The 14364-nt window shown below is 40.9% G+C and overlaps 2 protein-coding genes across 4 annotated transcripts; both read right to left on the reverse strand.

Annotated features, from left to right (window-relative positions):
- Window positions 1-1279: 1279 nt before the first annotated feature.
- fkbp6 (FKBP prolyl isomerase 6) lies at window positions 1280-5076 on the reverse strand. Its single transcript, XM_062410676.1, has 9 exons — window positions 4853-5076; window positions 4436-4553; window positions 3833-3922; window positions 3533-3735; window positions 3201-3320; window positions 2848-3045; window positions 2404-2513; window positions 2062-2151; window positions 1280-1671 (listed from the first exon to the last, which is right to left on the reverse strand). The coding sequence occupies exons 1-8, from the start codon at window positions 4931-4933 to the stop codon at window positions 2073-2075; spliced, it is 999 nt and encodes a 332-aa protein (XP_062266660.1). The 5' UTR covers window positions 4934-5076; the 3' UTR covers window positions 1280-1671; window positions 2062-2072.
- Window positions 5077-6060: 984 nt separating this feature from the next.
- tmem244 (transmembrane protein 244) lies at window positions 6061-11468 on the reverse strand. Of its 3 annotated transcripts, none has more exons than XM_062411483.1 (6): window positions 11325-11468; window positions 8412-8497; window positions 8201-8277; window positions 7375-7500; window positions 7128-7172; window positions 6061-6806 (listed from the first exon to the last, which is right to left on the reverse strand). In XM_062411483.1, exons 1-6 carry the CDS (start codon window positions 11463-11465, stop codon window positions 6709-6711), a joined length of 573 nt encoding a protein of 190 aa, XP_062267467.1. In that variant the 5' UTR covers window positions 11466-11468; the 3' UTR covers window positions 6061-6708. The 3 variants fall into 3 exon arrangements, with proteins under 3 accessions (XP_062267467.1, XP_062267466.1, XP_062267468.1); XM_062411482.1 differs by lacking the exon at window positions 6061-6806 and adding an exon at window positions 6867-7016; XM_062411484.1 differs by lacking the exon at window positions 6061-6806 and adding an exon at window positions 6867-7016 and having other exon boundaries at window positions 11218-11468.
- Window positions 11469-14364: the final 2896 nt, after the last annotated feature.

The following is a 14364-nucleotide window of genomic DNA, read 5'->3' on the forward strand; positions in this document are numbered from 1 at the left end:
CACATATTCCTATCTGAATTTATAAAGTCTGTGACGTAAAGGCACTTTTTTCTGTTAACCCCGAATCCTGATCACATCAACAAAAACATCAACACAAACGCGTGCCAGGAGATGAGTTAATACACATGTCAACCGAATAACACTGAAAGTCTTTATGGACACATGCTGTCTTTACCTGAGATGAAGGTAGTGTGCGAGTCTGGAGACCATCATGTCCGTCTGTGGCTCTGCGTTGTTCACTCAGTGTGTGCGTCTGGCCATGTGCTTGGAGATGACGGTGAAACACTCACACACTGTGACAATTGGATTAACCGCAGAGGTTAATCAGACTTTTCTGCTCCTCCATCTGCACCCCGACCTCCTACTCTGCGCTTCTGATCCTGTCATCCCCCCCTCCCTACGTCCTGCACTCAACACATTCGGCTTCACTGCATCCTCCATCATGGTCCCCTCCTCCTCCTCCCCTCCACCACCTTTACTGCAAAATACTTAGCTTGAGTAGGGCAATATGGCCGCCTGTTTCAGGAATGGGTTAAAGGAAACAGTGGACGGTAGATCAGACGCCTAAGCTGTTGCATAGGGAGAAAGAAATTGAAGGGTCACTTAATGGTAGAATTGGAAAAAATACAAATAAAGGCAGAGAAATGTAAGGGAATATCATAAAGCAAAACAAAAAATCATATCGGAAAGGTGTTCAAATGTTAATATTTTAAAATAATGCTTATTTGTTTATTTCCAATATGTTTTAAATACCTCATCAATATATTATGACTTTTAATGTGTCTATTTTTATAAATCCAATTCTGTGAGTGGGGAGTTCACATATGCTCACAAATGCCCCCTAGTGTTTCCTGCCACACATGACAACTAGTATTCCTTAAAGTGGATTTTTAAGTACATCCTCAAGCACCCCACATTCCGACCCCATCTGCTGTTAATCAGATTAAATGACTGCTGTCTGTAGTATTCTGAACAACAACAGTCAATCTGCAGCTCTACCTTAACCTTGCCCACATTGTACGTGGCCTCCTGTCCAGAATACACTTCTAACCTTAACAACCTTAATCTGTGTCATATCAGCTCAAAATACACCACCACATAGCTGCTAATACTCCCTACCAAAAACACTTTCTAAAATGTACACATTTCCAAATGGCAGTTCAATCCACAGAGGCCTTTCGTGAAAATTAAGAGTCGACAGTTCAGCAGGCTGTTTCAACCAGAAACTCAATTTAAAAATACATCTGGTTTACATTTCAGCAAAAACAATGACAAGATGTATCAGAAGTGAATTGTTTTTATTTGTCATCTTAAGCAACTCAAAAGTGAGCAGAACCCAGGGATATATTTGACACTCTTGTACAAACAGTATTGAGAAATACATGTGTGGCAGCTTCATAGAAAATACAGCCACTCAAGGTTGTTCATGGAAGCGTTCTACTTGCCATAAGATTTAGGCTAATTCTGCCAAAACAACCTAACAGAAATAAACACTGTAGAGGCCAAACACTTTACTGAATTATAAATAATAAATTCCTTTCAACGAAATTGCAAATAAATATATATACAATATTACTAGTTCCATAACATATGGAAAAACAGAAACGTTGGAACAGAATTATTTAAACCAGTGAGAAAGATGTGCGACTGAACCTTCAAGCCCTTTGTCATCTGCAACACACAATGATTTTAGACATTACATTTTGAGCAGCTCATTTATACATTTTAAGCAACACAAAACTCAGTAGATTGCACAACTCCACGAAAGCCAAACTGTCCTCTTATGTCACCACATTTATATTCAAAATTAAATTAAAATGTCATGGTAATCCCTCCAGTAATTTTTGCATAATCCTTTACAATATATATATAATAATTTAGAGACAAACAAATGCAGACAAATCATAACCTCTGTGGTGAAGGTAACAATTCCTGGTATCATGTAAGGATTCCAACACGAGTCCAGCGCTGCTTCAGTTGCGTGTCTAAACACTTTCAAGCATGACACCATCATTTGTATTGATCATGTATTCCAGTGGATAATTGAGGCAGATTTCTCACCTTTTACATCTTCACTTGCACTCTCCCCTGAAGTCCCTGCACATCTTGGTGTACATGTCTTTCTGCTTGTCCAAGGTGTCTTTAAAGCATCTACAAAATTCCAATGATTTACATATAACTTGTTAGCATGTGGCTAATAAGGCTAACTCAAAACATCCCGTATACTCTTCACTTGAATATGCTCTTTATAGAATACATACAGATAGGTGCTGTGTATTAAATTATTTTAGTGGAACATATCGTTTTCTGCCTTGTGTGTATGGAAAATATCAATTTTATGTTTGGCTGCAAACCAAAGCAGAAGTGCTCATTTTGAATGCACTGAAATAAAGTGGGTCTTACATTGTCACTTCCCTCAGGAGGTTGTTGATGTCACCGTCAAAGGGCTTCTTTGCCTGAGCACTTATGAGGCAACCCTGGGCGCTCTCGTACTCACCCAGCTCCAGGTACGCCTGAAAGACACAACAACAGTCTGAATGATGGACAGATCTTTATTTACATAGGGGTACATGTGACACAAGCTGCTTTCAGGCATGCATGTTGGGGCTGTATGCGAGAACACGAAACTGTGATCACTAGATTAGATTTGCTCGTTCTGTGGATTGATGATTTACAAAATAAGAAAGTGAATAAGGGCATCGGAATATGACATTTCAGTCCAAGGCACATGATAAAAGGACTGCTACTTTTGCCTGTGCCAAACCAAACTTTGAATCGTGTTCATGTACGAGCCTGTGAGGAATTTTATCAGATGGTTTGGAAAACAAACAAAAAGCTCATACCAACCTTTCCACAGCGGTACAGAGCCTTGGTGTTGGCTGAGTCGATCTCCAAGGCTTTGTTGCCGTACTTCAGCGCCTTGTGTGGGTTCTCCAGATGCAGCTGGGTGACAGAGAGGTTCAGATAGAGAGGAAGCAGGGCTGCGTTGATCTTCTCCTTTTCTGCATCAGTGTGTGATTCTCTGCTTACCAGCAGCGCCATGGCCTGTCAGCCCAGCAGAAAAAAACAGTCATTAACAGTATTCCTATAAACCGAAGCAAAGCACCACTTTAGCTAATAAAATAAAATGTAACAACCGAACATAAATACGTAAAAAAACGATAAGAGTTTATATATCTTTAGCTGACTTGAAGATTTACCTCTTTATAGCGATCTTTGGCGATATGGTAACGCCTCTGGTTGAAGCAGCGGTTGCCAAAGATTTGTACTGTGTTTACAACCTCCAGAAGTCTGGGAAGAGGAACGGCGTTCTGCTCCTCCTGAAGATGGTCACGAGATAAACCAACAAAACAAGGCTGACTGATCTGTGGTGGAACTCTTTTGGCCTTTTAAAAAACTGCATCATATAAATCCATGAAAATATAAATAAAGCTTTAGCTGATAGCCTATCGTTAATATGCATCTGCCTGTGTCAAGTGAGAAACTCCATCTTAGTGCTCAGTGTCTGTGATAATAGTGACAGCCTCCCTACCCGACTCAGTGCGACAAACTCGTCCACTTGACCCGAGTCGAGGAAGTCAAGGATCTGAACCTCGTACAGAATCATGGCGGCAGCAGGAATGGTCGGGGGACAACCCATGTCCCCGTACGCATACTTGGGTTGGAAGAGGAAACGAGAGAACTCTCCCTTCTTCATGGTGAGCAGACCCATCTCCAGTCCGGCCAGCGTCACATCTGTTTGGACGATAATGTTACAAACTGGAGTTTCTTTTCAATCAATGGAGAAATACTTACCTGTAGGCCACAATTTTTATAGATTTTCGGTTCTGACCTTTCCCTAATTTCATCATCGGCGGATGTTTTAAGTGTGTGCTGGTTTCAAAAGGTCGGTCGGAATATTCCAGGAAACCAGAATAATGCACTGTGGAGAAGAAAAAGATGGAAGGTGGGTGATGGCAGAACAACAAAGCATTTGGGAGATAACAACTGTCAGGAGTTCATAGTCAGGGGTGTTGCAACATGGTAGGCAAAGCAGGCGATTGACCTCCCTTCAGTTATTTGAGCGGCTATTTACCAGAGACTGCAATGCCACAATGTTGTGAAACTTCCCAACATTAGGAAACATAGGCCCCATGCCATGAGAATTCTGCCCAAAGCTTCATCATTCTACAATTGTATGTGTGTATCATGTGTCTGAGGTGCACCTAAACTTTAAGACTATTTATGTACACACACATTCTGTGATTTGTTTATAATTTTAATACCAAACAAATCCTTTCAGGGATTGTACTGATGGGATTTGGTACCATGTGTTTTTTGAGGGTGTGGGGGTCACTTTGGTTCGATGTAGGCCCCCCCCCTTTTTGCCGGGGCCCCCAAAGTCCCTTGAAACGCTTCTATTTGAGAACCAGACAAAATTGAACTTGTAAATTACTCAATACTGAAGCATTGTGGGATATAGGCGGGCCCTCTCCAGGCTGGACCACGCCTTTCAGGATCCCTCCATCTCCCAAGATGTCGTCCATCTGCTGACTTAGCTGTTCAAAGGGACTCTGCAAAGGGAAAATAAACTCTGGAATGAGGACACACTAAAAGGCTAAAGTTGGATTCTAACTCATAAAGATGAACTATTATAGCAATTGTTGGCTATACCAAGTGTGTGTGTCCTGATTTAGCAGCATTTATTGTCTGATGATTATAGCTGATGATTATATGTTGATGTCAGACATCATGTATGCAGAGACACGTGGTCACCTGTAGTATAAGCCTAGGTGTGTTTCCTAGCTGCCTTTCCTATCCCTTAGCATTTTTGGCAGCTAGCCGCAGAGACAGCCACTTTAGCTTAGCTTACCGGGGTGCGGGTGCTCCTCCTCAGCCGCTCCTCGACGGCCATCAACCTCTGGATACTGGGCACTAACCCGTTCCTCGACATGTCAGCCGGTCAGTAGGCCACTGCAACTGTTACTGGTGTTTAGTATGATTCAATATGAGGCGGATCATCCACCCTGAGCCTGCAGCAGCGGGGCTAACACAGGTGGGAGACAGGTGTTTTAGGTGAGGGCAGGGTTGCCAGGTCTGAGTGAACCAAAGTACCAGAACTGAAACTACACGCCTCTGTCAAAGCACATGCACGTATTGTTAAAGAGCTGCAGTATCATTAGTATTCTATTAATAATTATATCATTTTCGATATCTCAATTAGCACACCCACCTTTACAGTGACAGCTTTGTAGAAGTTTTGGTGGCTAGACTTTCATCTCACTGGAGTCTATCCATCCATCCATTTATCTCTCTCTCTCTCTCTCTCTCTCTCTCTCTCTCTCTCTCTCTCTCTCTCTCTCTCTCTCTCTCTACCCATCTATCTATTTCGCAGTTGCAGTTCATTCATGTCCCCCAAAAAAACTCATGTATTCAAATACAGTATATTAATACATAATTTTGCTCATACTTACTATTATATGCAATGCTATTTATTAAACATGTATAATAAGAATGATTAAACAATCGTGCAGGCAGCAGAGAGCATTACAGCATTTGTTTGTTTGTGTTTAATGTGAATGTGCTGATCTGGAGTCAGTTTTCTGCAGGATGTGGTTTTAAATAAATACATTTTAAAAAATGGAATCTTATTTATGTATTATTCATGTAATTTGCATGCAAAGTAGGTCCAACCAATCAACAGAGAGAAGACATTTGATTCCATGGCAACACTTCAGAAGTGGCCTTAGTTCCTGCGGGATAACTGCAGAGCTGTCAACCACAGGATGACCTGATAATATATAACCTACGATAACTCTGTTTCCACACAATACTACTTCTCAGCTAAAAGGCAGAAGTTGTTCTTTTTAGTGACACAATACTCGCATGAAATATTTTAGATAGACAATGATGTGCCACAACTGTAAGCCGTACTGTCTGTAGGCTACACACCAGCTGCCATTGCCCAGAATTCTCTTCTGAACACATCCCAGACGGCAGAGCCCCCTGGTGTTTCCTTAAAAATGTAACATTGCACAAATGTATGCTTGGACACACAGATGTGAACACACAAATCAGTCCTTTTGCATGAAGTTCTTTAATGTTAATCCAATAGGTCCCAACTAATATATATACAACCCACATTGAAGTCATTATATATGATTACATATATTGATTTCTTCCTGCAAACACAACTTTTTAAACACATGTAGCACAGATCATATTTGCTTTGTATCCAGGTAGGTATTTTATCTATTGGACTCCTACACTGCAGATTCTACAAGACTGAAGTGTAACATATTAAAAAAATGACCTGACATTACAATTACAAAATAGCTGTTCAATATGAATATGAATTCACCCCTGAAAAATATGTAATGGTAGTAGATATTTTCCAGCTGTAATATCCAGGAGTTAACAGAATCCTACATGTGTCATGTCTGGCAATACTTTTTGTTACAGTATGAAGTTTGTAAAGAAAAAATACAAAAGAATATTCAAACTGTACAGAATATGTTACAAAAACAATGTTATAATGAGGATATTTGCTATTGGTACACGGAGGGATGTTACGATAAAATGATAAATTAATCTAGCACAGAATGTAGTTGTTCATACCAGTGTTAACATGAAACTAGCAGCACAGCCTTTGCAAAGTAAATCCATTGGTATTGATGCAGACCCGAGATTAACCAGTAAGCCAGTTAAAAGATTTCCTCATTGTGTCGATTAGAAGTTCTGCAGTTCAGCGGGATAAACAAAGTTGCTCCTGAAGAGTTTGTAGGCCAGGAGCTGTCCCCCAAATATCATCATGACCAGACCTGAACCTGCAGAGAGAGGGAGGGAGGGAGAGAGAGAGAGAGAGAGAGAGAGAGAGAGAGAGAGAGAGAGAGAGAGAGAGAGAGATTAAATAATAGAGAAAAAGGGATCAATCGGAGGAAAGGCTTGGATGCCAGCAGCAGCAGCAGCAGCTGTCTTCCAGAAGCCTGAATCCAAGGGAACAGGAAAAGGGAATATCTGGGACAGATAGAGATGAGCTGGAGAGACATACAGAGAGGAGTTTCCATGTTCTGCAAATAGGTCTGGTGACAGGTGGGGATACACATGGGCAGGCAAACAGGATGACCAAGAAGAATAAGAGAACTTACCCAGAGCTATCCACCAGTGCTCAGCTGAAGGGAAGTCTGACATCACTGCAAACACACAGCACAAAAAAGATATAAACATTGTGCATTCGTGTGTGTGTGTGGGGGTGTGCCTGCAAACTTTGAACAACATCCATCACATTGTTACATAACCAGGCCTCCAATCCTATCAGCTGTTCCACGATATTGATCCACTTTGTGTGTGTGTGTGTGTGTGTTTGTTTGTGTGTGTGAGGGTGTGTTTGTTTACCTGCTACAGTCATGGCGACATGCAGCAATGTGACAGTTATGGCGTAATCCCAGACCCACTCCTCTACAATCCAGGCGAAGACCAGCCCTCCTAAAAGATACGTCACTTCTGTGGAAATCACACCGACTGGAAAGACAGGAGGACAATCATTTATCAAATAAGAGATGAAACTGGGTGGAAATTGTATTTCAAAATTACAGTAAATTATCACGGTTATAATTGTCTTCGTGAATGTTTTATATATTTATTTTCTGAAAAAAATTGAAATACATATCATCAACACCATATCACATGTGCAACATTAACAGTGAAGAATGAAGGCTGCAGTTTGCTGAAGAAGATTATGTCAGTGAATAGAGTTTAAATGAAACCTGAAACAATTCAATCAAATGTGCATACAGATGTTGATGACATAATATCACAACACAAAACAAGTGAAGGAGAGAAGGTTGACAAGTCCTTATGTTAAGTGCAGATGTCAACCCCAGAGATGAGTCATTGAGACCTATACTTGTATGACTGGGCGTCAGAAATATTATCATAAATCATTTCTATAGTAGATCATACTCTAGCAGAAAGAAAAACCTATTCTGCCAATTTGTTTTATTTCTTTATGTAAAATAAAATATATATCATTAGTTTCTTGAGCGTCACTGTACTATTTTTACAGCAGCTGGTGCAGTTGTGGTGTTCTAGTTCTAGAGTTTTATCAGTGGAATTTGTTTCCTACGGCAGCCATTAAGTAGCATAAACTAAAAATATGCATGCAAACGTCAAGTATCTTAGAACACGTCATACTTGGTAAAATTCCACCAATTATACTCACCCAGGTATTTGGGGTTCTGCCATGATGGTTGTGTTGTGTAGTCAAATGGTGCCAACAAGCTGTTGATCTCATGAACCCTTAACACAAAACAAGATTATAGAGGATGTGAACCAAGGATAAACAGGAGCAACATCTCCAGGCCCACTATGACTCCCTCTACAGGTTTCCTTTGAGTGTGTGTGTGTTAGTGTGTGTGTTAGTGTGAGTGCACCTGAGCAGTCCGATGCAGAGACTGACGACGATGTAGTAGAGAGAGTAGAAGCACACCATGCACATCAACAGGTTCTGCAGGACGACCTGGTGAGAGGAGAGGACAGGAAACTATATATCATTAGGGTTAGCAGTGTTGCGTCTAGGCAGGAAGGTTCCCTGTTTGAATCCCAGGTCTGTCTGTGTGGGTTTGCTCAGGGTACTCCGGCCTCCTCCCACAGACCAATGTCCAAAGACTTGCTGATTGAGATTAGAATAATTAAAAACTAAATTGGCCGTGGGTGTGAGATCTGTGAATGTCGGCCCTGTGATAGGCTGGTCAACCTTTTCACCTCTCAACCAATGTCAGCTGGGATCGGCCTCAGACTCCCGTGAATGATAATTGGTAAAAGTAATGGATCCATGGAAAAAACGACTGTCCTGTAGTTGAGAGATTTTCATCCTGAGCCAGACTGTTCCTGTTCCTGCATTTATAATCAATCATATTTGATTTAATGTCACTATAGCATATTGTATTTTAACTGCCAGGCCATTGTTACTTGATTTTTCCCTTCATTTTACTGTAGAACAAAGATGTCAAGTTAAAATCTGCTACATTAATGAGTTTTGCTTCTCAATTCAAGCATCTAACATCTTACATCAAATATCTGTTAAGGTGTACTTCAAATAAACTGAGCAATATGAGAAAACCTGAATCACAAAAAAACATTAAAGACATGAGCCTTATGTCAACGATTAGAATCTGAGTATAAACCGCTGTAGTTGGAGCAAGTTACTGGAGAGCCATTATTGTTATTTAATGCCTTGCATGTAGCTGCTTCTCGTCTGCGTTCTCACATTTTCTTCCAGAGGCTCATAACAGGAGACGGCAGCCGACAGGTCGGTGCTCGCTCGCCCGCTAAAGTCTGCTTTCATAGATGATTAACTGCAGCCTTCACAGGAACTGAGTTACACTACACCCTCACAGGAGAGATAGCAGACCTTTTTCTCACAGCTGACGTTTCAGCTTGTCAAACAGAGGTTTAACTAATCACATTAATAATGGGCCGCATTCCAGTCATGTGTGCCGGTGCCAGGGCCCTGCACACTGGTGCGGTATGGGCTGACAGGCACATCTTAATGGAACACAGTCACTGTTAATCTTATTAGTTACTCCTGTGCCTTCTATGCCGAGACAGAAACCACAGTTAGAATGAAAAACAAAACAACAAAAAACTACTTTCACTGCCTTTTCCCTTCCAAAGAAAATACTTGTACAGAGTACTGGGTCTACAAACCTGTTAATCTCTCTGTTATTTCTATGATAAATTTACCATTTGTTTAATAATGAAAATGTATGAAAGTAGTTAGTTTCCTTGAATGACAAATGATGGTGATGTCTTTAGCGTGCATATTTTTTCCACATATCTATAACTAAAAGTGTTAGTGAGGGCCAGCTTGTTGGTCTGCAATGGTTCATGATGGCATGTGTATTTTAACATGCAGTTTATATATAATTTTGCTCTAACAGAATGTTTTATGATCACAATTCATCCCTTAGTTAGTCGGCTTAAAACTCTTTTATAAGGGTTTTCTAAAATGTAAATGGAGTAAATGAATGGGATATTAACTTTTCACTGGTCAGTGTTAGTGTTCTGTATCCCAAAACCTACAGGTTAGTTTCCCATGAAATGTTGGTGAGACTTTGATGGTCCTTAGAGGATGAATCCCTAAACTTAATTATTCTCTTTTAGATTTTTTTGCAAAAACGTCCTGACAATTACTGAATAATAAGTGGATAATTTTTCATGATTCCCCTGAAAATGTTAAACCTCAACTTTGGTGATCCGACTGAACATTTAAATGAGTCTAATACTTTATGGTTTCTGACGAGTATCAGCCTCAGACATACTGCCTTAATTGTCATTTTACAACAAAATTATCTAGTGCATATTTCGGTTGTTTGAGTGTTAATACATTGATAGACATAGTGGTGACTGAATATTAGCATGTTAGCTCTGTGTGTGCACATGCTCACATTCACATTTACCTCACAAACATAGAGAAAGACTCTTCATGAATGACTTAAACAAGTTAAAGCTTCCAGAAGAGAATAGCATTTAATTCAAAGGATAGCTATTGACAGGATAGGACATTAGTGGACATTTCATTTATGACGCTAATATTGTTTCATCCTTCTGTACTTCTGAGTGAACAGTTGTTAGAAAATACAACATTTGAATCCAGAGATTACAGCTAATGATATGATTTGAAACTAATGTTACTGTGGCCCACTTTTCAATATGTGGTGGCCTCTTCAGCAGATAAACCACAGGAGGGTGTGGGTGCATCTTAAAGCTGGGAAGTAGCTGATCTCATGCTAATACCCTCGGAGACAGCTAAACACCTTAACTAGTGTTTTTGTCAGCCTCAGACTAGACTGTACTTTGAAAGCGGCTCTAGAAACCGGCTTTGAGGCTTCAAAACCCATCCTCTGACCGGTGAGTTCTGGTTGCTTACTGACAGGCAGACTCTGTGGGACATTTTTTATTTTCTAACTGTGACATCAGGGCATAAACCTCTAAAAAGATACACAGGTAAATGCTGATTATGACGGCAATAAAGACGTGATTCTAATGACATTGAATACATTTGATTTAATTCTCTTTAGTGCTCCATTAAACTGTACATAACAGATGAAGTTATACCTCGACAAAAGCAAGTAATCAGTTAATATTCAACAAGCTTCTAATAATGGAGTAGATTGTTAATGCTAATGTTTAAAACCAATGCAAACAGACAGTAGACTTGATTTTAAGAGAACTCACTCTAACGGACATGTTGATAAACACACGTCACTGCACTGAGCCTCGGCTACGCTACAGACCACAGCAACAGCAGGCTTCCACTCTCTAGGGCTACACGCCGTCCTTACCCAGGTGTCACTGGGTGTGGTCTTGAGAGAGACGGCTCCATGGCGTTTTATGAGTGTGAATCCACAACAACGACAGCAGTAGTCCAACAACATGAATAGCCGCAGGTCCGATTGAGAGCATGTAGGGCTACATGTGTGCATTTGTGTGTATGAGTATGAGAGCGAGAGAGAGAGAGAGAGAGGGGGGGGGGGGGGAGGGAGAGCATGTCAGTGGGTGGGGTGGGGATTAGAATAAATGGGATTACTACTTAGTAAGAACTGAGCAAATCCCAACTGGGATACAGTTGAACATAGTATAGATATAGTTCACTCATGCACAAAAGGTTTTAAGGTTAATAATTCAGGAAGCACAACACACACAGATTTATGTTTGGACCATACACACTATATATATTGTAAAGATGGACGTCTTGACTACTCCCCAAAGTGAAGCCAAAGCAACTCAGTATAGGTCATAAACGCCGCCTCCTCCATGTTAGTGGATGGGACATGGGTCAAAAGTCAAATAAATGTTTCAAGAAGATGCTTTCTTCATCCCTCAACTACCTCCTATATCTCATTCCCTTCTTCCATGGTAACCATCTTGTATTCTCTCTTCCTGCCGTCACATCCTGCGCTTCTCCTCTTCCCCCAATCCTTCAATCATTGCTTCTCCTCCTTCAAATATATATTTCAAATCAAAAGCATGGTGCAGAGGTCGAATGCGTGGGTGAAGCACTTTGAGGTAGCGCTGCAACAATTAGTTGATTGACTGATTCGTAGATCAGCAAAATGTTAATCAGTAACTATTTTGATGATCAGTTGATCGTCGGATGGACTCGGGGGGGAGCAGTGATTCGAGTTTTTCATAATTTTACAACCTTTCACAGAAAAATCTGTGAATATTAAAGGTGTGATTGGATTAATCTCGTGAAAAGGGATGCAATTAAAATTGTATCTAGCAGTTCTGAATATGACAACAAGGTGGTGGCATAGCTTTACCAGCAGAGCGGGAGCAGCTCCCACAGTGACAGCCAACACGAGAGCAGGAGATAGGAGCTACAGGCACAGGACTGGCAGCGACAGATAAGATGCTCCATTAATACACATCTTATATCAGTGTCATAAATCATTTTCCGCTGTGCTTGTTCCTGCTCAGACACTGTGCAGGAAAACAGGAGAGAGAGAGAGAGAGAGAGAGAGGAAGAATCTGAAGGGGGGGAGAGAGAGAGCGTTTAGATGTTGAACATCAATCATCTTTTCATGAAAATGAAGATTAAGTGGGTAAAGTGAGGGAGAGGGTGAAGGAGACCGAGTAAAAGCCGGAGTGACGTCGGTTCAACATTTCCGTATGCCTCCATAAATAGCTTAAGAAACTCTTCGACGTCACAGGCTGCATCTCTGCGCCTGGTGGAGAACAGGCACGTGCGCCTTTTGTATGTGAGAGTAACCTGCATCATTGTAACCATGGTGATTAAGAGCAGGGGAGTTGAAGGGCTGCACAACCAGATACACGTCACAACTGTTCAGCTTCCTGTGTGTGTGTGTGCATGTGTTCTGGTACATGTCATCTCTATGCATGTGTCTTAGCTTTATACTTTAAAGCAGGACTGACAGAAAATGCAAGAATGAATCATGTTTGTTTTGCCTTTTAAGTATTTTAATTATGCTAAAGTGTTTATTTACTTTTTAGCATTTCAGTATGATTGCTTCGTCCACGTACCTACAGTAATGAAAAATATATAGTTGTGTGTATCACAGGTTCACTCGTTTCATTTTGAGCTTGACCCATGTCCCATCCACTAACATGAGAGACTAGGCTTATGCGCCATATTGCAGCCATCCACCAGGGGGCATGTATATAGGGCGAGTGAAACCAAAGCTTCTGGCACTTTTCCCAAAGAAGATTTTTGTCTATTAAACTTTTTCTTATCGTATTTATGGATCCTCATGTGTTCCTTTTTTCTTTTGAAATTAGTTTAAAATAAATTGTATGGACACCATGATGCTGTGCATCAGATTCCTGTGCAGTTTCCTAAAACAAATAATGTCACAGCACCATAGTCTAGTTAAAACAAAAGAGACGGCGTGAGTACATTTAGACTGAGGGTCTGTCTGAAGTGCACCGCCAGCTCAAGGCCTAATATGAGTATGAGAAATGGGACGGTTAGAGACATCTGAACAGAGTGCTCCTGTATCCAGAGAGTGTTTACACCACATGAGTGACTCGCAACCGTCTGTGTTGTATCCATAGAGGCAGAGAAATGAACACACTGTATCCGCACTGTTCTCCTACTCGCTCATAAATCTGTTTGCCAGAGAGAGAGAGAGGAAGAGGGCTGAGGCTCTTGACCTACATGTCAGCATGGCGTGTTGTAGGAGCACCGGGGCTGTAATTTCCATACTGTGTGTGTGTGTGTGTGTGCGCGTGCTCGTGTGAGTTTGGTACACAGTTTGATGCATCATAATTCATTCAAGATCCACTAAAATAGGCAACATCAACATTGGTAAGTAGGAGGGAGGAGAGGGTTATCATGCAGGAATGAAAGAAAGATATTTAATTTATTCTGATACTTTACTTTCTGTTATTCTAAAATTCAAATGATTAATATAATAATAAAAAAACACTAGTTGCAACTACTTCTTCCTCATGTCTCTGGCCAATCCTCCAATCACTTAGCCCCAAAAACAACATCTGAAATCCTCCCTGGATTACACCAGTCCCCTTCCCTGTCAGTCATCTTCTGATCCATTGAGATATGCTCACCTCAGATAAGCAAAGACCTTTCTTCCTCAACCTTCACACTTCTTTTTTCTACACCCTCTACTATTACCTTCCTTCCCCCAGTCATTCCCCACGTCCCCCTTTCTCTTTCCAAATCTCTCCTCCTCTCAATTACAGCTCTATAGTTTAATTACCTTCTGACCACAGCTGCTTACAATAAGCGCAACACAACAAGTCCACACATTTCGAACAATCCCATAATCCTAAATGGGCTTGTAAACAAGAAACGCAGCACTCAACAATGTAAGGCTTTGTTTTTTTAACTCTCCCTTTTTT

This window comes from Platichthys flesus, chromosome 18 (assembly GCF_949316205.1).
Source record: "Platichthys flesus chromosome 18, fPlaFle2.1, whole genome shotgun sequence".
NCBI lineage: Eukaryota > Metazoa > Chordata > Actinopteri > Pleuronectiformes > Pleuronectidae > Platichthys > Platichthys flesus.

Bases quoted from the DNA above. Each gene is read 5' to 3' on its own strand.
- fkbp6 (XM_062410676.1), bottom strand. From the start codon at position 4,933: ATGTCGAGGAACGGGTTAGTGCCCAGTATCCAGAGGTTGATGGCCGTC. The intron at 3,736-3,832 runs GTCAGAACCGAA...TCGTCCAAACAG, and splicing joins GATGATGAAATTAGGGAAAG to ATGTGACGCTGGCCGGACTG. The intron at 3,321-3,532 runs GTAGGGAGGCTG...GACCATCTTCAG, and splicing joins AGTTTGTCGCACTGAGTCGG to GAGGAGCAGAACGCCGTTCC.
- tmem244 (XM_062411482.1), bottom strand. From the start codon at position 11,465: ATGCACACATGTAGCCCTACATGCTCTCAATCGGACCTGCGGCTATTC. The intron at 7,173-7,374 runs GTAAACAAACAC...GTGTGTTTGCAG, and splicing joins TGTCGCCATGACTGTAGCAG to TGATGTCAGACTTCCCTTCA. The intron at 7,017-7,127 runs GTAAGTTCTCTT...ATGTCTCTCCAG, and splicing joins GCACTGGTGGATAGCTCTGG to CTCATCTCTATCTGTCCCAG.